Genomic DNA, 27,607 nt, shown 5'->3' on the forward strand with positions numbered 1-27,607 from the left:
GCAGGGTGGGATGTGTAGGAAAAGGGTATGTTGGAGGGAAGCATCACAGCAGGACAAGCACATCGCGTTTGGTGTCACGACAGCTCAGGTGTGTCTCTGCGGCACAGCAGCGGCATGGCCAAATGCACCCCTGGGGGAAAGGATAAATTCAATTTAATGCTTGAATGGGTAATAATATAAATGCCTTCTAAAATGGGCAGTGGGGTGGATTTTTGTTTCCCCTTCTTGGGTGTGAAATTCCCTTTTGTTTCAGAAGCAATGCTCTAGTGTATATCGGTGGGAGACCTTCACATTGCCCATGTTGTCTTCTTCTACTTAGAAGTGTCCTGATACCTGGGCAGGTGCCTGCTGGCTCCACGTGTTAGCTTCTGGGAGTTCAAACCTCCAACAGGGTTTTGCCAGCTCCCGAGTGGGTGTCTTAGGACCAAACCAAGTCTTGGCTTCACCGGCCAGGACCTGACCTCCCCCGGGCCACCCCACCTAGGAGCTCCCGCAGGTACCAGGGGCCACCGCAAACCTCCCTCCTTCTCCCCTAGGAGTATGAGGAGCACCTCCATGGAGTGACCCCCGCCTCGCAGGAGAGGTTCAGCTCCAGCATCGTGTGTTTTCCCCCTTTTATGCCGAGATGTGCAATGACGGCCAATCATTTTTACCAAAAAAAATGGGGTGCTGAGTCTCTTCTCCTGGACAACATCAATTCTGTCCCACTTTCCTAGATTTGCTTATTAAAATCAGATAAAAGCCATGTCCTTTTATACAGTTCCTGTGAGTCAGAGTTACTTCAGATCTGCAGCATACTGGGAGGCTCAAGATGAAAACGTCTACAGATGTGAAAGATGAGGTTCGTTAAATATCACAGTAAATATATTTTGCACATGTTGTTGCAATAAGTACGTAACAAGGACAATAAATTTAGTAGTAACATGTATATAATGATAAGGAAGTAGACAATAATGACTTTATTACTACAACAGCTATTGCCTGTGTACATGTATAGTGCATGCGTTTATTTCTTAAAGGCCAAATGGCTTACAATTAATAAGTAAATGGTTTCTCATTGACTTGTCTTGGCAACAGAAGCAGATCCTCTGGAGGAGCTCGCTTGTGTACAGCAGTCCCAAAACCTTGTTGGTGTCCTCAGAATGGTTCTTCTATGGGACTTAATGGTCCCAAGAGTACAGGGCAGTACCGAGGAGTGAGCTTATGGACTGAAAGCTGTACAGTCCCGACAACCCCATGCAATGTCTAAACTAGCTGTCCACTATCGCTCCATCTCGTGGCACCGTGCCTAGTGAATATGGCTGCCCTGTTTGGTTTGGCATAAGCCTGACATTGACATGTTGATGTACGCTTCCTACCCAAGCCAAAACTCGCCCCTTAGTCTGTCCTAGTTTATTTGGCCAGGACTGACCCGCAAAAAGAGTTCACTGAAGCACAAGGATGTATTGTATCCCCTCCTGTCACCACGCCAGGCCAACCTGATGGCCAACTTGATGTCACAGCAGCCTAGCCTGGAGGATAGCTGTGGACCTGCTTCTTAGACCTGGGAATCCAATTGTATTTTCCAGGTGGTACGTGGCTAGCTTACAGGAAAATGGCCTAGCACAGAAAGGGTAAGAGGTCTCCTGACAATAAATTTTAGATCCATAAGGAAGCAGAAGGAATTATTCCCATAGATCCTGCTGCTGTTAGACCTCTGTCTCTGGTGTGGGGGCTGCAGAAGACTTGGGTCAATCTATGGCTGGTTCCCAGTGGCACCTGAGTGCTAATGCTTCTCCAGTTACATCTCTCCCACTAAAGATGTCTCTTCCAGGGAGTGATCTTTGGCCTGATCCATATAGACCTGGCCCTTCTCTAGAGCAAGATGGCTATGTCCTGGTATGCAGCACTCAGATATCTAGCTCTGGGTGGTATCCCACAGACCTGAGATGGTTGTTTCACTGTATTGCTTTCACAGTGCCTTAAACAATGTGGGGACAACATGCAACGCCCTGTGGAATAATGTAGGAGGACTGTGCGGAAGAGAAGCAGCCAAACTTGATGCAGGCCCTGAAGGAAACTCCAGAACTACACCCAGCTTGGAGGAAACAAGCTGGTTTGGTGGGGAAGGGTGCCCATGAGAGAGCTAACCCTCAGTGTGGTTGACTGTGGGGAGCCAGATTATCTGGCAGTATCAATGCACCCATGCATATCCCATGAAAGAACCTGAGGACACTAGGAGGGATGCCACACCTTGAAGACTTGTAGCATCATGCCTCCAAAACTGCTTACAAGCACCAGTTCTACAGTGATTTCTGCTGGTATCTGCCATGCACAAACCCTGCACGCCTCCACACTAGGGCAGCAGGCTGGGGCAACCGGCAAATCCCACATCAAAAAAAGGGCCACAGGTCAATGCTGGCCACACAAAGTCAACCCTGGGCCATGTCCTGCCATAGGCTCAATCCCTCCAAGTCTCATGGGGTTCCCACTCTTCCATGGGAGAGGTGAGCAGGCTTTGGTTGGTGAGGCTGGCATGGAGACAAGCAGAAGTGCACGAACAGAAAGCAAAACTCCCAGCTACTGAGATACTTCGAGACATCACTGCCAGTATAAGCATCATTATCTTGAGCTGACATTAGCCCAGTTGCTTTTTAGAAATTACACACACACAAAAAAATAAACAAACCCCCAAAAAAACACCAAAGGGAAAAAAAAGAAACCAACCAGGAAGAGATGAACTGGCAGTTTTTAATCACTTGCAAAAGATTAGAGGTTGACCACGTGCTCACCTTACGCTTAAAATAGATTGTATCATGTCAACAGGATGCCCATCTCTAATTATAAATGATATTTCCCCAGACTAAACAAATTTTGATATTTATGCTCCATTTCCTCCAACTCCTATTATAGCCTGTTTTTTTTAAAAAATATGTGAGGAACAAGAGGGCCAAGAGCTTTGCTCTGGCCACTCTTTTTCCATTCCTGCTGTTATTCAGGGAAGTTTGCTGCTGGGAGCATGGTGATGCTTTAAATGCTGTGATTTTGGCTTGCCTTGGTGTTGACGCTGGGGTGAGTGGGACAGGGGGGTTTTCCTGGTCACCAGGTCAGCTGTGGTTCCTGTCCCAACTCAGCCTCATCATACGGTGCCTGCAGATCTCAAGAACTTTGTCTTTGGTTGAACTCAAAGAAGATGTCGCTCATGGCATCTCCCCAGACTAGGCCTGGCTTAATCTCCTCTGGTACCAACTATAACCTTCCTGAGGTCCACATGGCCTTGGGCCATGAAGACATTGCTCCACTTACAACTGCAAAGAGGACATGCCTTAGCTATCTCCAAACCAGCTACCAGTAACCCAAGTAGCTGCGAAATTTATCCAAAAAGCAGGGTAAAAAATGCATGTCCGGTTCTCCTGGGACACTCGGCACTCACCCAGCCAGACGTGACTAGCTACGAAGGGGTTAGCTGTCTCCATGTTACAAGGCTGTGATTTGCAGGATGGGCATAGTCCTGGCTTGTCTTGTCACTCTTGGGTGGCTGCCTGTCTCCAGGCGCTGCTTGACACCTAGGCAGGCAGTGCTAGAAAATTGAATGGGAAAGCAAAACGCACACAACGGTGCTCAAGACCTTCGTGGAGTGCTTGAGGGATGTTGTACGTCACTTGGAGTGGCAGATATTGCTGAATCTCCTAGTGTGAGCAGGTACTACTGCAGGATATAGATAAGGTGGCTTTGGTGATAAGGGTCTGCTGCAGAGTGAAAGACCACAGAAGATAACACAAATAGAGTTGGGGAGGAAATGATGGCCAGATGTGGGGGTTGCTGGGACATGGGGCAGTGAGACAGTAAGAGAAAAAGGAGAGGGAAAGCGTGTGGGCAAAACTCCCAGGGAAGGAAAAGCATATCCCAGGAGGTGCAGAGAGTCCCGTCATTTTGGGGGGTTGGAATGGGGCAAATGGAATTTGTGCTGGGATTGTGGGGGGCCGAAACTGTCATCAGGGTTCTCTGGTTTTATTTTCCAGTGGCTGTGGGCCTCACACTGCTGCCCAGTGAGACTTTGAGGTATGGCTTGCAAGCAAAGTTGCCAGGTGAACATCTTGAGAAGACAGAAGAGAACCTTCTGCTTTGCACTTGCCCTGCCATCTCTGATGGTCGGAGGCAGCCTGCATCCAACCCAGATTTTTACAGTGTCTCTGGGGTTTGACTGCCCACTCTACCATCTCCAGGGACATCTTCTAGCCTGTGCTTGAAACATCCCAAGCTTTATCAACAGGTTCAGGAAACTGTGCTCCATGTGACAAATCTGGTTTATCTTGAAATGGCAAACCAGATGAGACTGATGTGGTTTCCCTTGCAAACATTTCTTATATCTCTGCCTTCCACTGCAGTGGCAGTCGGATCTATGAATCAGGTGGTGCTAAACAAGCTGCAGAACAGTTTATTCTGTTGTCTGTGCTAATGGGGTTAAAGATCATGTTTCTCTTTTTAGACCTCCTACTCAATTCAAAGTATGAAATACCATCCATGCTTCTTCCTTTTTTTCACTTTCTTTTGGGTAGGAGAAGGAAGAGGAAAGCTGGTCTCTCCCCCTGGCGTTTTCAGTCCCTGCTATTGACTCAGACTTTGCAAAAATTACTTTAAACCATCAACCACCACTGAAATAATCAATTTTCCCTTTTTGTTGTCCCTTCTCTTTCCACCTCTTTGCCATGTTTGGATAGGTGGTGTCTTACCGCAGGAAAGCTGTAGTGAAGGGATTACTGGCATTTTATCTGCAAAGCCTTGTAGCTGATCATGAAATAGGAAATTTTCAGCTCTTGTGGAAAAGGGTTTCGCCGCGGTTGGTTAAGTATGTGATCTGTCCTGTCGTTTGCTCCTTCTATGCTGACTTTTTAGGCAAACACTGAAAAAAAAGAAGGTTGCAGTCATAATCCTAGGGAGAGAAGAAATGACTTAGAAATGCTCTATTTTTGTCATGTTCCTTAAACCCTTTGATCCTTCCCATAGCCCCTTGATCCATCACTACGTCACCACTTCTGAAAGCATTTTTTTTTATAGCCCACAGCTGGATTCTGGGTTATTTCCAAAATGTCTTTACTTCCTGCGCAGTGTGCAGTTTTTCTTGAATAATCTAACTCCCACCCTCAATTACGTCTTTCAGACTTTTTGAGTAGAGACACAGTATTTAAACCCTAGCTTCATCCCTGAGCATGCTCCTTGCTGTGCTGACAGTACGTCACGGCAATCCCTACGCACAGTACTGGAGGAGAAAGGTACCGGCACCATCTAACGACCCCTCCACACCAAATAACGAGGGGGGGGTACACTGGGACATGTGAGGGAATGAACATTGGAGTTGTTTCAGCGGAGAGGGAAAGCAGACATAGGGCAAAAACCTGAAGGAAGCAAGGCCTTTTTAGTCCTGCTTATCAGTCTCTTTGATTTGTTCAAAATCCTGGAAATTTAATTGGATGCTGAACATCTCCTTCTGGATTTCAGAGGTGGGATGGTCTCCTTTTAATACAAATTTGTAACCTCAGAATGATGTCATAGGTGAAAAAGATGAGATATCTCTGATCACATGTAGATATCTGCAAGGTCGGCATCTATCAAATGAACCACTGATCTTGATATCCTCCACAGCCCATGGAGGGAAATGGAAGCCCTTCTTGCTCATGATTCATCTCGTTCTCCAGAAGATGAGTCACCCGCAAGGAGCTCCTACTTTCTCCTGTGAACACAAAGGGAGGGGTGAGTGACTAACGTGGACACAGATTCAAAATTAAAAGGAATGAGTCCCTCTTGCAGTCACGAAACAGGGAGCTGGATTTTTTGCTGGTTGTGGTTATATGTCCTGATGGTGCAAACCCCAGCTTTCCAGCCCAGGTTGGACATACCAATCACTTAAAATACTGCCCAGGTTCCACTGGGAGAAGCAACTTGGGGCTGGTGTTTCTGGATGCGTTACAAACATTATAAGTGGTTCTGCCATTGCCTTGAAGGTCTGATATCTATCGCCTCACTGAGCAAAGCTCTGCACGGGATTCCTGCCCCGAGGAGCCTCTGTAGCCCTATAAAGCATCTCATTGTGCACAAGTGAAAAGATATCTGTTAGCAAATTGGGATGCAGCTTCTGGGGTTAGATTGTACATGCCTTTTCCTCCACAGGTCGGATGCGCGGGGTTTTAGACAATAATCCTTATAGATCTCATGACCTATCATATCTAGAAGGTCTTTCTGTGCCCCATGATAAGCATCTCTTGGTTGGAGGAGAGGGCTTCTTAGGATTTTCTTTCTGGTGTCAAGACTCCTGTATTTTTATCCTCTCCATAGCATGAGTGAAAAGAAAAGAAGCTCTTTGGTCATTGTACCTTTCCAGAAGGTCCATGTTCCTGCTAGCATACCTCACAACTCAAATGGAGGAAATAATCTGTTCCTAGGACTCAGGACCTTGAGGGCGGCCACATTGCTTATTGGTTCATATTAACATCACCATTAGATCTCCGTTGTTTTTGGTTGTCAGATAAGACGATCTTGATAAATGTTTAACACAACCCAGAAGGGATCAGTCCTTTTACTGTACGTCAGTGAATATCCCCTGATTGCAAAGGAGTAATAATAGCTTACGACCAAAGAAAAGTGGAGGCGTTCAGCTCCCACCGACCTTCTGATTTCTCCAGACACACACATGCCAATACCCATTCCTCCTTCAGCCGCAGCACTGAGGAAGCTTCTCGCCTCTCACACATGGTGCTCCCTGTGCTTACCCCATGGTGGACCGCTCCCAGCTCAGCCCATTTCATCCTTGAAAAATGCAGAGAATTTCTAAACAAACAGAAAAAAAAATAGCCAGCGTGCTGTGCAATATGAGGTTGTCATAAGGTTTGAGATTCAGGGTAAGAAAGTCATTGGAGGTGGTCAAAGAAAACATTGGTGATACCTTTTTAGCCACTGAACAAGTCGCCCATTGACATGTGCAGGGAATACGGGACAACGGATTTACCTATACTTTGCCTGCCCTCTGGTGGTGAATGGCTGCCGGTTAGTTAATGCATACATATATATTTTTATATGCAGATATATATATATGTGTATGTATATGTACATATATTTGTATGCACACATGCATATGCATGGACATATATGTTGGAAAATGCTTTCATCTGAATTGTACTTTGAATCCGAATGTTGCAGACATGACTAGTGGTTAATTATTGTCATTGGCTGTAGCTGGTGTTTTTAATGCTGTATTTAATACTGAAGATTTCACTGTGATGGTGTTAAAATTTTTCAGTTAAAATGATTCTGTATGAAAATAATAGGACTACAGTTAATTATTTGTTCCATCTTGGAGAGACCAGTGAGCTCTTCATGTGTCCTTTTCCTCTCTATAAATACACTCTGCTGAAACTGGGATGAGCTGTACAAAATCAAGAGCAAACTGTTTTTCCAGGACCAGTTCTTATAGCAAATACAGGACAGCATAAAAATAACCGCCGCAGCATGGCTGTGCTTTTCCCTACGCAGTGCCAGTCTTGGTTAGCAGGAGGGCACAGAGAGGAAGGTGGCCCTGGGCTGAAAGGGTCTCCTTTCCCCTTGTAGTTGCAAAGAGCAGAGGGATTTGCCGTGCAGCTCTTCAGACCACCTACAAACCTGTCCAGCACTGGGACATGAGGTATCAAGGATAAGCATGTTCAACTTTGCGGCTCCCAGGACTTATATAAATACAAAAGGCATTGCCGAAACACAGTGTTCCCAGCCTTTTCTCTTTGGGATGACCTATTACATTCGGAAGGGCAGCAAAGGTGGTTCCTCAGGCTGTATTCATGTTGAAGGGGTTTCTCTATGTCTAGAGGGAAATGAACTAGAGAAACTTCTCATCTCAGCACCTTCATTCACCACTCAGCATTTCCAAGTGAAACTACAGCATTTCCCCTTTGGGAAAATAGCCTTCAGCCCTTCAAGCCCTTGAGATTTTCAGGCCCTCCTGTAGATTATTACCCTGATTTCATATTTGCCTTGGATTGTGTTTTGAAGCCATGCACAGGGATAAGTACACCATGTCCCTGGGCTCATGTAGCCTTAGGCAGTATGGAGGTGGCATCCATAGTGTCCAAACCCACTGTTTATAGCACATTGAGCAGTACTTGTCTGACTTTCTGTCTCATGGTAGCTCCATCTGAACCAGTGACCAGTTCCTGGGTGCTGGATTCAACTCTTAAATTGCTACCACTGGTGGTCTCCAGGCCAACGAGCACCACCCCAAAAAATCTTGGGGCATGTCTGGGGACAGGGATATTCCTACCATGTGGCTGGGGTGTTCAGGAGGAGAAGGGAGTTTATTATCTGACTCCAGTGCCAGGGAAGGGTGCAGGCATGTGTCATTTAATCATGCAGGTGTCACCATTGCTTTCTGAGGAGCATCCCTTTGCGCTTTTCCTTTTCTAAGTCCAGAGAAGCACCATGCAAGGTTGGTTGCTCTCAACACTCAGGGCTTCCTGTTGGTCCAGATGTGGGGAATGATTTGCTGGAGACTTCTCAGGATGTGAAGCTTACTGTCTCTTTACAGCCGGAGGACTCCCCATTGGGGAGTACCCGCTCATCTTCTGCTAGCTGGGCACATGTGGGCAACAGTGCCTGAACATACAACCAAGGCAGGTTCATCCTACCTAAATGAAGACCTTTTTTGTTCTTCTAACCTCACCTGGTCAGGAGGTTATTAATCTTGTGTCTCCTGTCCCTCTCCACACACCCCAGTGTTGTAGAGTCTGTACCGTTCCCAATACTTGGCCATCAGGACAAAGCTACAACAACAAGGGTAGAGAAGAGAAGGTTTTCAGGCTGATCCCTCCTCTCCATAGTGTGAGAAAAAGCATTTCCTTGGTTCCCCTGCAGATTGGACCTGAAAGGCTTGGACCCACCATAAGCATCGGGTCATATTTCCCTCTCGTCCCAACTGCTTTGCCGTCCTGACAGGTGCAGTCAACCAAGCAAACCCAATGACATCTCTCCATGAATAAACTTTGGCACCTTGTTTGGATAACAACCTGTGATTATTCCTTCTGGTGCTTTCTGTGCGATGATGGTGTTTGGGGAGCTGAAGTTACAGATTTGGCCAGGCAGACAATCACCTCCGCAGGGAGCCCACACAAGTAGGTTAAACAAAAGCTTTATTTCCACTCAGCATTCTCGGAACATGGTGCCAGGATTTCACAGACGGCTCAAAACAAGTATTGGCAAGGAACGCTCTGCTCCTGTGATGCTTTCTTATTGCAAACAGCCTTGAGTCACAAAATGCTTGTTCAGAGCCAAGCCTGAACTTCCTTTAAAATCAGAAGTGTTCAGATTGACAATTTTCAGGTTTGTTCTTTAAGGCACTAACATAGCAGAGCAGGGCTCGCATGCAGAGGAGTGTAAGCAGTTTCTACCTCACCAGACTCTCAATCCATGGCTAAAGCCCTCTGGTACTACAGTAGAAGACATATTCAATAGGCCATGGTTATTAAAGCAGTTAATTGCAGTACATCTGCCATCAGATATTATTCTTTGCTATGGAGTTGGACTTGATGATCCTTGTGGGTCCCTTCCAACTCAGGACATTCTATGATTCTATATGTGATGTTTGGACAGTGCAGTGATCCTGGTGAGCAAAGACCGCAAGATTGGAGCTCAAGCCATGCAAAACCTGTTTGCTGCCTTCTCCTGCCCAGTTTTCTGACGAGCGTGGAGAAAGGTCAGTTGGTTTCCTGCAGGATTTCAATATTTTGAAATACTGTTTCAGTTCCAGATTTTGAATGCAAAAATAAATAAAGAAGGAAATTGGATGTGGAGTTGGGATCTGAGACATCTGCCTCCAGGGCTGGAATTGGTGACTGAGATAGCCCAGCAGATGGGCAGCTGAGGTGTCTGGCAAACAAACTGTTAGAAAACCAGACCATTTTCCATTTAAAAACTGCAGAACGCTTGCAACTTGGCAAATGCTAACAATAGTAAAAAAACTTCAATGCTAATAAATGCCTTCTGTTCAAGGCCAACTGGAATTTCATGCATTGTATCGTGGTTTTCATTTGGGCATCAGGGCTATGTAGATATAACATATTTCACTTTTGGTCCTTGCCCCTACATCAACTTTCCCTGAGCTTCTCTGCACAGGTTAATGAAAAAATGTTTCAGACATCTAGCTTTGTGAAAATGAGCCTATTTATTTTCAGAGTCTGTTGTACAGGTTTTTTTAACTGTACCTGCAGTCCGTACTATGTAGCTTGGCTGCTAGACAGCCCTATATTGAGAAGAGAGAATGGCAAAAGGGGGATTTAATTCCTTCAAATAAAATTATTTTGAAGTGTCAATGAAAGCAGTCAATAAAAGAGAACCAGCTCATAAAATTTTTCTTGATTTTCAGGAGATCCTAAACAGACCCTGTGCAGGAAAAGAGGCTATATTACACCATGTAATGGCAAAGTGAAGGGCAAATGTCATGGATCCAGACCGATGTGGAGTCAAGAAGCTAAGAGGAGAACTGCATGACCAGGATTCACTATGCAACCACTTTTGTGTGTGGTCTTTGCAGTCCCCCTCCGGGTCCTGTGCTGTTTAGCAGAACCTGGAGGTGCTTAGAGATACTGGTCAAGGAAGGAAGGAGACTCACATCTGTAGATATGATGAAGTCAGGCTTGGGAAGGATTGTGAGCAACTCTGGTGAATGAGGAAAAAAATGGTGAATGAAATTTAATACCAACAGCTGTAAAGTAACGAGCATCAGAGGAAAAGTATTAGGTGCTTCTTACACTGCACAGAACATGGAGCTGGGGAATCCTCTCCTGTGGTTATTCTAAAGAGATTGGGGGAGTACCCTGGTGTGGGATGAATACTGAAAAGCTTCACCTGTTTGCCTGTCTCAGCAGTCGCTGGCCCAGGAGCACTGCGTACATGTTGCTCACCCACCAGCTGCAGGAGGCTGGAGGAGAGGATTGCAATGACCCAGGGTCTGGAAACCATCTTGAATGCAATGGCTTTCTGTGCATTTTGGGGGGTCTGGCCCAACGCTGTGTGCTAACCCAACCTCCCCTTATATCAGGCTCTCTGTATCCTACAGCACTGTCCCCACAACCTGAGCTAACAATCCTATAGCTCTTCCTCAGGCTCAGTTTTGCCTGCAAGGGCTTTTTCTAAGGCCACCATTTCACACTGCTTCAGTTTGAGTGTGAAAAGCTGTAGTTCCTCAGCCTTCTCCCACCTATTCTTTTATACAAATGATTATATTTAACACAGATGAAGTCAGTGATGAGTTTCATACTAGGACTCTCTGGCATGACTGGAAGGAAATCAAAGAGTCATAGAATTATTAAGGTTGGAAAAGACCTCTAGGATCATCAAGTCCAACGGTCAACCCAACACCCCCTAAACCATGTCTCCAAGGGCCATGGCTACATGGTTTTTTTTGAACGCCCCAGGGACGGTGACTCCCCCACCTCTCTGGGCAGCCTGTGCCAGGGCCTGACCGCTCTGGCAGGGAAGACATTTTCCCTCATCTCCAACCTAAACCTCCCCTGACGCAGCCTGAGGCCGTTCCCTCTCGCCCTGTCACTGGTGACTTGGGAGCAGAGACCAGCCCCTCCCTCACTCCAGCCCCTCTCAGGCAGCTGCAGAGAGCGAGAAGGGCTCCCCTCAGCCTCCTCTTCTCCAGGTGCAGAATGCAGGGATATGTGGATACAGAGGTAGGAAATCCTTAGCCCACCTTCACCAGTGATGCCCGGGGACTTGCATCCAGCTGATGACCACTGTCACCGTGTGTGAGTGGGTGGGAGGAGGGTCTGCCTGTGCATAGGACCTTGCCAGACCATGTTCCCAGTTGCATGGACAGATGGCAGGAGGTTGCCCTGATGTCTCCCATGCATTCGTCAAAGGGACAAACCCATTGCTGGTGTGAGGGGGGAAGGTTGCGGGGAAGGTTGCAGGGGAGGGAGGGCGGGCTCCTGCTGCAGTGACCATGGAGCTGTCCCTGACCTCACCACTGAAGGACACGTCTCTACAATGCCAAGGTAAATAACCAGAGCTTCACGGAAGGAAGAGGTGCTGGTGTTTTTGCATGAGGATGTCAGGACAGAGACAACATCGTTTCATGAGTTCGAGACGGGCAATGCTGCAGCAGACTTACCCTCAGCCCTACTCCTGCCTTCACTCGCCTGCAGTCCCACACCCCAGAGAAGCATCTTGATATATTCCAATGAGAAATGTGCTGTGGGGAGTGGTATTGCCCCCTCCCCACTTTAGTATCCGCTGTCATGGGAAGCTTTCCCAGACATAGCTCCTTGCAGCTGTATGGATACCCAACCACGCTGTGGCTGCTCCAAACCTGTCTTGGGTTCTTCTCCATCTCCCCACACCTCCTCTGCCTGACTGTCCCGCTGGTGGCCTGCATATTCTGAGACCTGCCTCTAAATTATTGAATAATGCAGCAAATATGTGAACAGGGCTCTTCATAGGTGCCTTATCTGCACAGAGAGCTGAAAAGTAAGCTGAAAAATAAGATGAAGATAAATACACAAACAAGAATGAGACTTTCAGGTGGAGGAGTAGGCCTCCAAGGATCTTTATTGGCATTTGGTTTTAATTCACTGTTAAAAATACTGTAGGAAATCTGAGCTATATTCAGACAGTGTATATTGTGTGTAAATACATCTTCTACAGCTCTCAGCGGGTTTGCACGATTACATTAAAATTCGCCCTATAACGTTAGTGGTAAAACCTCTGATAATCACATGGTAGGTTCTTGTTGATAGAAGTTTCTAGAGTGTGTCCTTCACTATCGGAGAAATCCACCAAGTGACTTGCCCACCGTCACCTGAGAAGTCTGCTGCAGAGCTACAAAATTTACATTTTCTGCTTCCAGCCCCAGTCTTCCTCATTACAGCCTCTAAACACTAGTTTTAGGAGAAAAATAACAAGAAAAGAGCCTGATACAGTAATCACAGTTACTATGGGAAGAAATTTCATGAGTAAACCTAAACTTGTCTAAGCAGAACAATGCCAGGAAAATATAAATATATTTTATAGTGTTCTAGCAGCAGAGGTTATCACACTCAGGGATGAGTCCTTGGCTTCTTCCTGTTGAAATTAAGAGGAAAAAAATGCCACTGGCTTCAAAGAGAATTAAGAATTGTCCTGGGATTACTAAAGTCGTCAGTAATCAGAACTTTGCTTCTCTGTTACCCTTTCCCACAGATTTACTACTTTATTTTTTAAAACGAAGTCAAAGAATGTTGTTTATTTCAGAAGACTACAGGGTGAAGAAAGAATCCAAAAACTGTGTACAGAAGGGCAGACTGAAATCCTCCTGTTTAAATGGTCTTTGACTGGAAAATTCAGTTTTTGGCTACCCCAACATACTTTTAAAATTGTCTTCTCTGGGACTATCGAAATCACACACTTAAAAGATTATTTCTTAGTGGGTAAGTATGAAATAAAACCCTGGGCACCCCAAAATTGAAATATATATGTATCTGTACATATGTGTAGATGTTGAAAGGGAGAGTATATGCATAGTGGTAGGTTGAAGGGGTGTGTTGTTGGTTTTTTGCTCATACATTCACAAATGTTTAATCTGATATACAGCAGAAACAGAGTGTCACTGTTGCTCCCGCTCGCTGCCACGTTACCAGCTGAATGGTGTGATGGGAAGTATTAACAATGGGCAAGCTACGTCACAGATTTGGTTTCTGTTCATGTGTATCTTCCTTTACATCCATTTTGCCTGTGTGCTGGGAAGAACGAGTGTTTCACAGAGGGTTAACACATCTAGACAAGCCACATGGCAGAGTTTCCAGACGCAGGGAGAAGGTCAGGGCATTCAGCACCTCCTCCGAACCAGTGATGGTATCTGTGTGGGAGTGAGGTTCCTCCAGCTTGACTTTAGTCATCTGTGATGTTGGTTTCTCCACCCAAGCCGATCAGTGCAGCTCCTGTTAGAGTCGATGGCAAGTACTTTTAGGGCATGGTTCATCCATCTGAATGCACATATCTAGGGTGGGTTTCACTTTTGGGTTAAGACACCCAACTTTCAAGGTGTACCTCACTAAACATACGTGTCTAGTATTATTTCAGATCTTAGTGTATTTTTGTCTGGCCTCCAGCTGCCATTACAAAAGGATCTGGTCCTGTATCTTATTTATCAGCTCTGTCTGGATGTTGTCGGTACTCTAGGGCATCCCAAATGGCATTAAGCACTTGTGTTTAGCCAGCTGAACTGTATCACAGGTATCTCCATTTGGGTATCTCTGTGTGCACCAGGCTCCCGTTGCTTGAATGGAGACGTTGCCAACAGTCAGTGAAGTTTGGGGGTGACTGTGCTAGACAGATGTAGGCACCTATTTTAGGCTCAGAGGAATCATTAGGCTCCTTGGACTTTTTGACTTGATCTCCATTAGCTGTAATGGGAGCTGAGACACCCAGCACACACAGAGGTATCCACATGTAGGAGCCCAAGAAACACTCCTGGGAAGAGCCTGTTTCCCTTTTCTGACTGTTAGGGGACCTGTGTGGGTGACTTTTTCAGACTGTACCTTATAGGGCAATATTTAGTCAGATGATTTTCGTTTTGCACACCATTGTGGGTATTTGTCTTCATTTGGAGGCCAGCCTGGGCTACACACAGGCCTTTCCAAGCAAAACCCATTGATGCAACTCTCACTTGCATGGAAATACCACACCAAGAGCAGGGGGAGAGACCACCTGTCCCCCATAGAAAGGATGTGCTTTTTGCATGCCACATCTTGCAATCGTCTTTAGCCAAGACGTAAGGTCAGGTTCATGGAACCCACACCACTATGTACCAGAACAGCACTGATCAATGTTTTTGACATGGAAGGATAATGGAAAATACATGAATTATGCAGAAATTGTTTGATTTTAAGCTCACGTTTGCACAGACCGCTCCAGGTAACATCCCTCCCTGGAACTGTATGTTGAGGTATATTGTGTCAGAATTGCCTGGCCCATGTATCTTCCATAGGACTTCATTCCTGAATGAATTTGCAAACAGAGGGTCAGCACAGTGCAGAAGGTGAAAGCTTTCCTAAGCCCTGTTTGACAGCTCAAGTGTTGTATGAGCCTTTCGACAGATGTCTTTCAAGGGCCAGCTTCCCCCACCCGGAATATCAACTGTCACCACTAAGCAGGCAAAAGCTTCTTTCACAAAACCGTGAGATATCACAGAGTAAAATCTCATTAATAAAGAACATTAATGAATTTCCTTTCCCTTTTCACTTTTCAGGTGTTTATACTCCAAACAGCTCTTACGTTGACAGTACACGTGTGTTACACATGCTACAGTGAATTAGTTGTGAAAACAGCATCTTCCTTAGCTTTGTGGAGTCTGGCTTGCCTTGTTTCATGAAGTTATTTGCAATAACCAAAGAAGGTTTGGCAAGTGGTTTTTGACACTTATTTATCGTCTGAATGATAAAAATCTGCTCTCGTTGCTCTGATGAGAAGAGTTCAAACTGAGCTTGAGAGCGGTCTCCATGTTTTCAATGAGCTCCTTCTGGTGGTAATAGTGATTAAATTACTGTATCTGTTGTTTCCTTCAGCCTTGAAGGAGGGAGAACAACAATTCCCAGAAGTTTGTTAGAAGCCAGATGTTGAACAGGAGTAAAAAACCAGGGAGAAGAAGTGGCCAGCAACAAAATTATTTGACCTTGACAAAGTGTGCTCTGAGAGAAGTGCCTACAGACCAAATGCTGGCCCTTTGCAGAAAGGTGTTTTTACTCACTGGTAGGTTTACTTTGAAGACAAGTGCCTTTGAGACCACTTGGAGATTGGGAAGGAAGAAGAGAGATGTGTTTTAGGCTTTGTACTTCTTAAGTGATGTACTTTTCATTCCCTCAGCCCCACTTTTGCAGGAAAGAAAATTCATATCTCATTGGTATTACTCAGCTAAAGGAACTGCAGTATGTCATTCTCTGCATCTCAGTTTTCCAATATCTGGCATTCCGTTTTCATCCTGCTTTGGGATGAAAAGCATAAAATGTTCAGATATGCTATATGTGTGTGTGTATAAAGCAAAACAAAATGTTCTTCCAGTTTAGAGCTGGAATTTTGAAGACAACATATTTTGACATTTTGAGCAGAATCGCATTTTGGCATTTGGAATCAAATATTGATTCATACCAAACTGTTTCATTTCAAAACTGTCATTTCAGTTTGAAAATAGCTTTAAAATAGCATTTGCAGCTGAAATGTCGATTTAAAAGAAAATGTTTCTGCTTAAATTGACATACAGGAACAAAACATTTTGATTCAAAATTTCCCCTTGTGGGGGAGTAAAAAATATTTTTTTGTTGTTGTCAAAAACATTTTCTTCTGAATTGCATTGACTTTCATGAAACTAGAGTTTCCTACAACAACAACAAAATCTATCTAATGCAAAACAGTTAAACAACTTTAACACTCGGAATTATTGTTTGAATCCAGGCCCAGATGCCTGGACATGTTTGTGCTCCCATGCAGGCCTAGCTAAAATGTTCTTTGGGCTCATCCTTGTGACAGATGCTGATGAAAAGCTGGCGCTACCATCACCATCACCATCACTTTCCTCCGCAATGGACCCCTGCCAAAACCACACACACAGAGCTCTGGGCTGGCGCCCAGTTTCACAGGAGATGATGGTCAGGATTCATCTGCCTGCTCAGGATCACCCCGTGTAAGAGCTAAGAGGCTTCACCAATTATATTGCTTTTGGATGGAAGGGAATTAAATGGAAGGTGTGAGCTCCTCTGCTGGCTTAGCTTCCAGGTGTCCGTCCTGATCTTACTAGTTCTTTGCTGCCCTCTTCTCAGATTTCATCCTCTTCAATACTTATTCCGGCCTCGTTCACGCTCCCCAGCTCTTTAAAGGTTGCTCTTGTCAGTGTCCTCTTTGTGTCCCTCAGGACAGATTTGAGTTTCCTGGTCAGCACATCTGGCCAGTTGTGGCTGTAAAACAGAGGACAGAGTTAGCGACCCTGCTCACTAAGCAACAGCCTTTCATTTTGCATCATTCTGTGTCAGACAAAGCAGAAGCATTAGATTTTCTCAAAGCCATCAGGAAGCATCAGGCAAGGAGGGATGTTGGTAGAGAACTGCAGGGATGTGGTGGTCCCAGTAGACCATACAACTGCTGGAGCTGTTGCACGGGTGAATGGGATACATAAAGCTTTCATCCAAGGATGTCCACTTTACAAATGTAAATTATATTTACATAAAAACAACCGGAGGGCTTCAGCTGCTCCTGAAAAACATTCCCAGCTGTGCATCACAAGCCTCATAAATCTCCTGGCTGGTAATAAAAGAGATTCCCTGTTAATCAGCTGGACTTCTCTGGGTTTGAGGTCATTCACTGCCACCAGTGAGATATCTGAAGGTCCAGCTGCTCTGACAGAGCCGTGATCTCACCAAGCCCAAGACAGGATGGGCGGAGAACCAGAAAGCCCTGACAAACATCTCAGACCTAGGTGTGATTTTGCTGCCTGAGCCTGACACTGTTCCTGACAGAATAAGCTCTGCTGAGCACCAGGATTTAAGAACTGGTCTAACTGAGAGACTGCATCTAGATCCAGGCTAGTAAACTGATGTGATGGGGGACTGTTGGCTATGATGCTCCAAGTATCCATGATACCCAGGTTCTACCATCTGTCAGTGGGCACAGGTTTATTGCAACATAATGGGGGTTTCAGAGACAAAACAAATATCAAGAACTTGTAGAAGGCCAGAAGCTGAGTGAATGGCAGGGCTTTAGGTAGCTCTTAACTCTGCAGCTGTCCTGTCCTACGTAAAGCATCATATGAAATAAAATTTGCTGTATATAATAGAAAAAAAATATAATTCCAGCTGTTGTAAACCAAAAAGATCCAATGCTAACCCATACCAAGAACACAATTGAGATTATATAGATATTAAAAAGAAATAGTTGAGAAATTGTTGTGTATATACATATATATGGTTTTAAATTGTACACACCATAGTTGTACAATGACCAAGCAATTACCTTAGAATAGAAACATATGTAAAACTGACTGCATGAAGCAGGGATCCTGGAGCAACAGGACAAGGGGTGATGGCTTTAAACTAAAAGAGGGGATATGCAGATTAGGTATAAGGAAGAAATGTTTTATGCTGAGGGTGGTGAGGCACTGGCCCAGGTTGCCCAGAGAGGTGGTCGATGCTCTGAGCGACCTGATCGAGTTGAAGATGTCCCTGCTCACTGCAGGGGGGTTGAACTAGGTGGCCTCTAAAGGTCCCTTCTAACCCAAACCATTCTGTGATTCTATGATTCTAACCCAAGAGTGTAAGATATAAGGTCTTGAAAGGAGAGGAATGAATATTATTAGACTCAAGGACTATGAACTCTAATGACCAATTATTAATGTAGGACTGTTAAGTGGCCTAATGAAACTGCCCTTAATGACAGCACTGGATGAGGTGTCTTTAAAGTACCTGTTAGATATCTATAAAGTATATAAATATACTTTAAAGTATCTATCTATCTATCTATCTGTCTATCTATCTATCTATCTATCTATCTATCTATCTATCTATCTATCTATCTATCTCAAAGTCAACTAATAGCACTGGCACCAGAACCAGGTATGCAGGGTTGACCACTCTGACACCCTGTATTCTAGCATTATATATCTAATGCTTTTTTGTTAGCATTCAAGATAATTGTATTTTATTATGTAACCTAAGATTCTGCAGATGGTGTTTGATGGTCTGGTTACCTGCGCCTGAGGACTGGCTATTAAATCTGGATACAACAAGAGGAGAGCCAGGACTTCCAAACTCAGCACATGTCATATTCCCTTACTCTCATACTCAGTGGGAGACCAAGGGCAGCCAAGGAGAACCAAGGGCAAAAACCAGGAAAGGGGTCTAAAGGCAAATTGCTGAATCTTAAGAAACTACCCAAACGTATCAATGCAAAGCGATTTAGGATTCAGTGGAGGATCCACCCTGAAAATTCAATCATTGAGCGTGATGAGAAAGAGCTGATCCCCTTGTCAAAGATGATCCCAAATGTTTTGCAACCACTAAGGAAACAAGGAAAAGGAATTTCCTTTTTTTTTCTTTCAGGCCTTTATTTCTTCCAGCCTGTTGCTGGGAGGTGTCCCTGCATACCAGGAGAGAAGAAGTAGCTGATGCAGAGTGGAAGAAAGGAGGAAGAGATGAAACGTATGATGGGGGAAAAAATCAATAGAAATGAATATTTGGTTTCTGCAGTTCTGGTTTTAACCTTTGGAGAGATCATGCAGACAAGATCATCTGAGATTATCCCTGCAGTGGGGCTGAAGAAGGAAGCTGTAATTGTATGGGTTTCTGTGCAGGTGTGCATTTCACCATTGGGGACAGAGAGAATCTTTATCAAAAACCTGTACTGAAAGAGCTTTCAGATCTTAACTCCTGGTCAGCCACACCTTGCTAGTCTATGGCTTGGCCAGAAAGATGCAATGATTTGGGTGTTTACTATATTTCCTGAACAAGGAAAAACCTTGAGGGATCTCCTGTCACTAAGCTGAGTTGGTGGAACAAGAGGTCAGAACAGAGGGAGAGGCAAAGTCCTGAGGAAAAAAGAACAAGAGATAAAATAATTTAAAAAATTGAGCATCAGTACATTTACGTGATCCCAGACTGGTCCTTTGTCCATGCAGGACCCACTACCTGTATGCTTATATATCTTCAGGCCAGCAAAGAGCAATACAGGTGACACTACGATTTATGCACCATGGTTCCCTCCATAAATACAGCAGCTACCAATCACACTGGGGTGAAATCTCACCACTCTGAACTCCACAGTGAACTCTGACTGACTTGCATGGGGTCTAAGTCTCATCTCCAAACTGAAATCAGTCTAAGGATCACAAGGAGTCATTGACATCTCTGTGGAAGAGTTCTCTGGAGGGCCTCGAAGGAAAGAAAGAAATCCCTTTTGCCATATCAGAAGCACTGTAAGATGCTACAGGAGGGATTCAGCTGCATGAGAACACTGTCTGGCAGTATTTGAGATGCCACGGTTTATCCTACATGGTCTTCAGCTGCAGTTGCCTCTGCCAGACTCACACAAGTGTCTCTGACAACCATAGTCCTCCAGGCTGAATCCCATGAGTGGGTAGGTAGGTCCATCACAGATTCTACTGCAGGACAGAGTGTAAGGACCACTAGCAGTATAGCCAGGAGGTTTATCTTCAGGTAACTGGTGGTGTGCTTTGGTATTCCTCATGCTTTGCTGTACGTTTTTATCAAGATCTGTTGAGAGCCATCACTTCTCTTCAAAGACAGGTGTCCACCAAGGACAACAGAGTCCACAGTCACTCCTTCAGGGTTAAAGGATTTGCTTCCTGAGCATGAGGAGCAGAGTCTTGGCATTCCTCTGGACTCCAGGCCAGATGAAGACTCCAAAATATATAAATACTCCAGGATGGGAATCCCTATCTTATCATAGCAAGGACCCTGTGAGACTGTCAGTTTACAGTCCCAAACTAAGGGGACTGTAAACTGGGTGAATGGACCATAGATCACTACATCTGAGATCCTTGTAGATTGTCCATTTATTGCTATCAAGGAAAAGCAAGGTTGTTGATGGCATATTCCCTTTCATCATAAATGTTTAAGACAGATTAGCTGGAAACATCACTAAACCCCCAAGCAGGCACATGGGAATAAATGGCTGTTGAGGACGTAATTGCGTCCATTGAAAGCTTCATGCACAGGAGAAGGATTGAACTAGGACTGTTGAAAAGCTCCAGGTACAAACGTCTTACTGTTTTTCCTAAAATTTCCCATGAATTGAGCCAAGCGGGCTAATGAGAACCTTCTGTTCTCTATAATGTACTACTAATCAGCCTCACTTCAGTGCAGAAGTCTATGTCTGTGGGTGATATATGTACTAAATGTTTTTGTGTCAGTATACGTGCAGTTTTTGTCAAGCAGGGCTAACCCAAGTGAGAGATCCTCTTTGTCTCTGGCCTTGGAAGAGTAGCTTGTGCTCATAGGTGTAGATCAGCAGGATGGTCTTCTGTTGCTTGGAGCTTATATTTACAGCGAGTGCTCACATACCGTAGTGCTTATACAGGTCTCTGTACAGTATGTATTTAAATCTTTTTTCAAATTATTAATTTCTGCCCAGCTCCTAGAATAGGGAGAGCCTCAGACAAAAATTTTAAAATCTCTTAAGGGAGATAAAATAGCCTAATAATACCCCCTGGATCTTTAAAAGTTGTGGTTGGGAAAGAGGAACACAGCAAAATGTTCTCTGCTGGGTTTTATCCTTGTGAGACAACTGGATGGAGCCTTAGTCTTTAATCTATCAGCTTGATATGGTGCATCTTAGGGGTTTGTAACCAGCCTATATCGACGCACCCTGTGCTTTCATCCACCTCTGCCTTTTTCTAAATGGAAATTAAGTAGAGGTTTGTTCAGAGGCACTGAGCAGAAGCCTTATTGCTGCTTTCAGAGATATTATTTAAAAAACCGACCATACAGCACCTTCATGGGACGTCAGACCTTCTATGTGCATGTGTGGGTGCGCATGTTTATATGCCAGCCTTGCTGTCGTCACACATATTTGACCAGGCATCTCGGGTCATGCTTTTATACTCCATGTAACTTCTGAATTCCAACCAAATCATCTTAAATCCGCATTTATTTCTTGTACCAGTAGGTACCATAGTGATGAATAACAGCTGCATCCTGTTTCATGCCATGAGATATGAAATTACACTAGGCAGGAGATATACATTACAGAAAGGCAACAGGAGACAATTTGTATTCTTCCAGGCTTGAACTCCAGCTTTATCTCTGTGTTTACCATGGACTGGGCTCTTCCTGGCACAGTACGCATTGGCATCCAGTGGATCAACAATACACTCCAGGTGAACACAGTAATACTGTATGTCTTTCAGGAATGAATGTGATAACAGGTCACAAATTTGCTAGGAAATCGCCCAACAAGGCTACTACTACCTTTAGACAGCTTTGCTGCTGTTCCGAGCACCTTCTGAATGAGACACTTTAAAAGAATCATACATAATTTTGACAAAAAAAAAAAAAAAAAGAGAAAAAAAAAGAAATAAAATTCATGACACTAAAACCAGCAAAGTGCAGACAAATAACACATAAGCAGACACGAAATAGCAGAGCTACGTTGGGACTGTCCCACAGCTACTACCTCAGATCTAGGCCCTTTTGCCAAGGAGTTTTTCAGCTTTCCTCCTTTTGAACTCTGCAATTTCTTCTGAGGGTAACCCGTGAGCTCTACACCTGCAGTGAACATGTAGGCCATTAGAGAAAGAACCAGTTCAGCTTCATCTGCAATAAAGAACAGACCGTAACGGAGACCGAGTGAAAAGTAAGTGTCTTCTGGTGTGAAAAGGAAAACAAATATTGGGCCTGGTTCTGTTTTTATTTGTGCCTATCTTGTATCACTGTAGCTCGACTTATTGCAAAGGGAGGTTAGCTAATTTAATTTTAAGTGTCCTGAAGTTAAGTGCCTGCTCTGAGACACGCATCTTTTGCAATCTGTATAACCAGGCACTTCCAGAGGGCTCTTGGCACATCTTAGACACTTCTCCCAGGACGAGATGAATGACCTTGTTGATCGAGGAACACAAACTATATATATATATATCATGGCTGTATCCAGAATCTATTAGACAAAATGAATCCTGGAAGAATTATTCCATTATTCCTCTGATCCTTCCCCTCATTCATCAAATGGAAGAACAGAACAAAACTGCTGTGAAGATCTTGCCTTCTGTTAGTTCAGCTCTTCCCTCAGTGCCTTTTAGTCCTCCAGGGGTGTTGCTATCAGAAACTCTCAGCTTTCAAATCTATGGGCACATTAGAAATGGAAATCCTATTTCACTGTCCCTAGAGACAGCCAGTTTTCCCTGAAAGCTTAGCACAAATTTAACAGCCTTTCCCGAGGGAGGCTGGAGTCAAGTTTCAGCTCTTTCACCAATTCTGTCCTGCAAATGGAAACATCTAACCAAGCTGTCCTTCCATGCCTTACCTAAACCCTCAGCTTTGGGAACACTTTTCCTTTTTATAGAAACATTGATTCCTGTTTATAAACCCTCATATGAGTGCTGGAGCCTTTAGGGCTGGGTCCCAAGGACAGGGAAGCCAAGATGGTATAATCCTGATGGGCTGAATGGCTTCTTCTGGGAATCTACCTCTCAGATGGGATTAATCTCCCTGAAATTTAGCTATCTGCAACAGAGATGTCTCCGTCTGAGCTAAATATCTTGGGCTTTCTTCTGAGCCAGTGGAGGGGAGCAGGCACTGCTGGACCACAGTGGGGGTTTACCCGAAGTAGATGCCCTCTGTGGGGCAGAAGAGCTAGAGCAGACTAGAAGTGTTTGTTTCTCTGCATTGACTCTAAAAGATGTGTAAGATGACCAGCGCAGCTGGAGGTGCCTATCCTAGAGGTAGATAACTTTTAATAAGATTAAATCCTACCAGTTGGAGGGGGAAGAGGAATACTTTGTCTCCAGCCCCTTTATGCAAGCAGTAGCAAAATTCAGCCACACACAGGTCAGCGTGAGGGGCTTGTTCTTTGAGTCCACCAGCAGGACTTCATCCCTGGGGGGGTGGAGGAAGTTGATGCCTGTTTCTGCTCAATAGTGCAACAGGTTGTGACCCATGGAAGGTGAAGACCTGACCAAGGTATTTGGGGATCGAGTACAGTATCGGTTTGCCTGAGCTCCACCTCCAAACACTGCTCACACAAGTATCAAATAACCATTTGATAATGACTTGCCCTTCATCCACGGCACAATAACAAGAAGAAAGATCTAGTGCAAACAGCACTGACACATCTCCTGAACTCACTCATGTCTGAGCAACTGGAGGGGGCTGATTTTGCACCCTCCACCCCAACCTCTCGCAAAACCCCTCTGTCTGAAGTCACCTGTTATTTTCCCAAGGTCTTCTCTTGCCACTACCTTGTTTCCAAAGCCAGCAGGAAAGAATCTATAAAGTCCTGCACCCCAGCTCCCCTGACAGTTAAGGAATTTGCCTTCTCTTTTCTGAATATGGTGTGTTACAATGATTATGTTCTGAGCATTGAAAATACAAGCTCCTGGCTTGAACCTTAGGCAGCCGGCACAACTTCTAGTTCCCAGTTACAGGGGGAAAGGCTCAGACCCATAGACAGAGCATCTTTATGACTTGGCCATTCTGTACCCTTTGATAAGAACAACTGTAACTCAAATTGCCTTGAGACCTGGGTCATCCAGATGCAGACGTAGTCTCCTCTGCCCTCATTTCTCCTTCTCCTATTCCTGCTTTGCGTAAACCCGTACGCTGGAGCAACGCGTACCCTATTGCAAGGCGCAGGTATCCCGGGCAGCCCGTTACATCTCAGCTCTGCGGTCCTGCTCCAGCCAGCCCTGCAGCCCTTTCATTGACTGCTTCCCACACACCTTTAAACCAGTCAGGATTGTCCCTGGGGTTACTTGTTTCTGAGGTGGTTTATTTTATTTTAATCCACATTTCATCATACTCTAGTTTTTCTTACTTTAAATGGCTGGTAAAATTATAGGAGCAGCTGTCTGGGGAGCAGAGGAGGCTAAAAGCAGCTCTGAGACAGTTTCTCCTCAGTACTCTTCCTTTTTTTTCCTCATCACTGTTGTTCATAAAAGAGCTTTTGGGCTGCCATGTAATGAGAAAGCCTGTTTAGATGGCACAAGGGAGAGCAGTGTGCCCTGATCAGATGGAGATCTCACTTGGCCAGCCCACGCAGCAGGTGCAACACCACAAAAATGTTCCTAGACTCAAGCTGGCTCCTGTTCAGACAGCTCAGATCACTCATCACTGGGCTTCCCTCTGCTTCTTTTTTCAAGGGAAATGTGGGCAGATCCAGGGAGAACCACCCTCAAATGAACTCCTACAGCCAGGACCTACCCCAGACAACCTCCCCTGCTGTCAAGGTGCTGATTGCTGCTGTCTCTGTCCCGCTGCGAAAACATCTTTCAAAGGGACCTTCACCTCCCACTTCACCTCCCAGTCTGTCTGGCTGAGACAGAAGAAACTACTGGGCACGTCCAGACACATCTGGGCACACCTCAGCCACGCCTGAGGCCATACCTGCAAGCCAGAATATGATTCAAAATGCCAGCCAGGCCCTGAGCACAGTTTCAGAACCACCTTTCCCTAAATCCGTAGAAATATCCATAGAAGAAAGGGTAATGCATCAAATCACATCTTCCAGCCAAACAATGCCACTACTTGACTTTGCTTCCTTTCTGAACACTGCATTTAGGGTTTCTTGCTGTTGGCAGTAATTTGCTAATCTAATATTCCAATCAGTTCACTCAGAAACCTCAGCTTGCTCAAAAAGAGCTTCTTTAAATATACCAGCTAGAGCAACCACAGTCCAAGTCAGAGCACCTTGTTCAAAGGGAAATAAGTCACTAGCTTTCATTCCCTTTCTCCCCTCAATCAGATTCCAGAGAAAATTTCTTCTTTCTCACCTGCATTATGCCATAGCCATGACCAGAATATTTCTTGGTCTTAATTTTTCTGCTGCATTAGGGGTTCAGAAATAATTTGAAAAGAGAACATTGATTGCGAAGCAAAAAACATCTGTCCTGACACTGGGTGATCAAGCCTATGAGCCAGAGGATGTTTGATTTCCCTGAATAACCTTTGTTATAGAAAGTTTATTTAGGAAATGTTGTGATGCTGTTGTATAATTCCATCTCTGTGAGGAGAGCAAAATTTTTTCACTGCTGCTTTCTTCACAGGCTTTTCTATTTCTGACTTAAAAGTGCATTGGGTGAAAAACTTCAAATAGGAGCCTGGATGGAAATCCTTTTGCTTATCCCCCCAGAGAGACACGTCAGCAGCAACAGCAACACTAGAGACTCTCTACTGACCATCTCCCATCCTGCCAGGGTGCCTCAGCATAGACAAAGCAATGAGAGCTTTGTATTGTGTAGAAGGCGATGTGTTGCCATAATGGGTGTCTTTTTCCTGGCTCATAAAAAGATGTTTCTCATCTGGTGTTGGGAGATGGATCCTTTGAGTATCCTTCACTGCTTCTTACCTGTTTCATCTTCAAACAAGGATCTCAGTGCTTTCTCCAGGATGGATCCTCATGTATGTGAGGACAGGAGAGCGCAAAAACTCCCCTCTGTCCCTGGCTACATCTTCAGTTTTTAGTGCTCTCTCATGTCATGTTGTACTTATCATTGTGGTTGGGGGTGGGCTGGATGATCTATCACCCTTCTGGATTTAAGAGCTACTGTATGATTTTGTACAAGAGAAGGGATCTGGTTTGATGATAAATATCCAAACCTCTCATATGTTCTTTATCTGGGCACTGGGTTTATGGTTAAAAACCCTTGAAAGGACCCATGATCTGCACCTTTCTTTGTTGAATTCTATTCTTTCTTCTTTTTCCCCCCCTCCAGTTAACTTTCCATAGATAATTTAAAATAGTGTTAGAAAGGGAAAGCTTCTAGCTAAAACTACCTCCTGGGATAGAGGGCTCCTGCTGCTTGAAAGCACTGTATTCAGTACCAGAGCAAAGGATTTCTGAAACAGGATGGTAAAAGTTGGAAAGTCAGAAGACTGAGTATGTCACTCACCTCCCTGGAACTGCAAATGAACATGATCCTGGCTCTTGGGTTTGTTTATTCTTTTCCTGAATTTCATTAGCTATTGAACTTTTCCTAGTGTTAGTTGTTTTTTCAGAGCTTTGCCAAATGCGTCTGTAATTGAGTCCAGGTCAGGCTTGCATCTTCTGGATTTGTATAACCTCATATCTTTTCCACTGTTTTGGACAAGTGCTCTGCCAGTGCTGACAAGGTGCTGCCTGTCCCAGGGCATTGCAGGATGCCAACTTCCAAATCCCACATTTATAAACTAACAACTTTGTGATATTTCCATGGCTGCTTTTCAGCCCCAAAACTAGTCTCCTGGTGTACCCTCAAAGAAACCTCACAGCCTTCCTTTAAACCCATCTGATGTGAAATCTCAGAAAAAAAAATCCTACAGGTAGGCTGCTGCTCAACTGCTCAGTGTGCTTGGTTTTGCTATCTCATCATACCTTCTCTATGTCCACCCCAATCTGTTATCATTTCCCATGGCAGTATCAGGCTTTTGTGGCAAGCTTTTTCTTTGCCTTCTGTGGCTATTGCACAATGGAGCCCCAAGCCACAAGATCCTGGGATGCAGCAATACAAATCCCAACAAGCCGCAAGGAAGAAGGAGAAATAATGTTCATTACAAGGCAGACATCTGCCAGGGAAGGTGTAGAAATTTGCCTTGGAGCAAGGAAAGGAGCCAATTGAACTGCCTGCCCTGTTTTGTGATGCAAAATTAACCTAAAGCTTCCATGTAAAGAAGGTAAAGCTGAGATTTGACCACACTTAGAAAGAAGAAGGTTATCCTTCAAAAAGGAAAATTCTCTGGGGCAGGAGCCAACACTGCAATCTGGACACTAAACTTGCACTTTCCCCGTGTCCTGGGTCTACGACTGAACCTCCACTCTATCCCATAAAAAGAGCATGTGAAGGGGTTTCTTACTTGATTTCCAGTAAGATTTTGGCTTCTGAAAGCAGATATACCAACCCTGAGCAGCCTGACCTGAG

General features: G+C 44.7%; 1 protein-coding gene across 1 annotated transcript in view; it reads right to left on the reverse strand.

Annotated features, from left to right (window-relative positions):
• Positions 1–12,550: 12,550 nt before the first annotated feature.
• The window catches only part of GUCY2F (guanylate cyclase 2F, retinal), a 54,614-nt gene continuing 39,557 nt past the window's right edge, over positions 12,551–27,607 (reverse strand). The window contains exon 18 of the mRNA XM_075114369.1: positions 12,551–16,949. Within this exon, the coding sequence (XP_074970470.1) occupies positions 16,811–16,949 (139 nt within the window). The 3' untranslated portion in view covers positions 12,551–16,810. The remainder of the gene's footprint in view (positions 16,950–27,607) is intronic.

This window comes from Phalacrocorax aristotelis, chromosome 1 (assembly GCF_949628215.1).
Source record: "Phalacrocorax aristotelis chromosome 1, bGulAri2.1, whole genome shotgun sequence".
Classification (NCBI taxonomy): domain Eukaryota; kingdom Metazoa; phylum Chordata; class Aves; order Suliformes; family Phalacrocoracidae; genus Phalacrocorax; species Phalacrocorax aristotelis.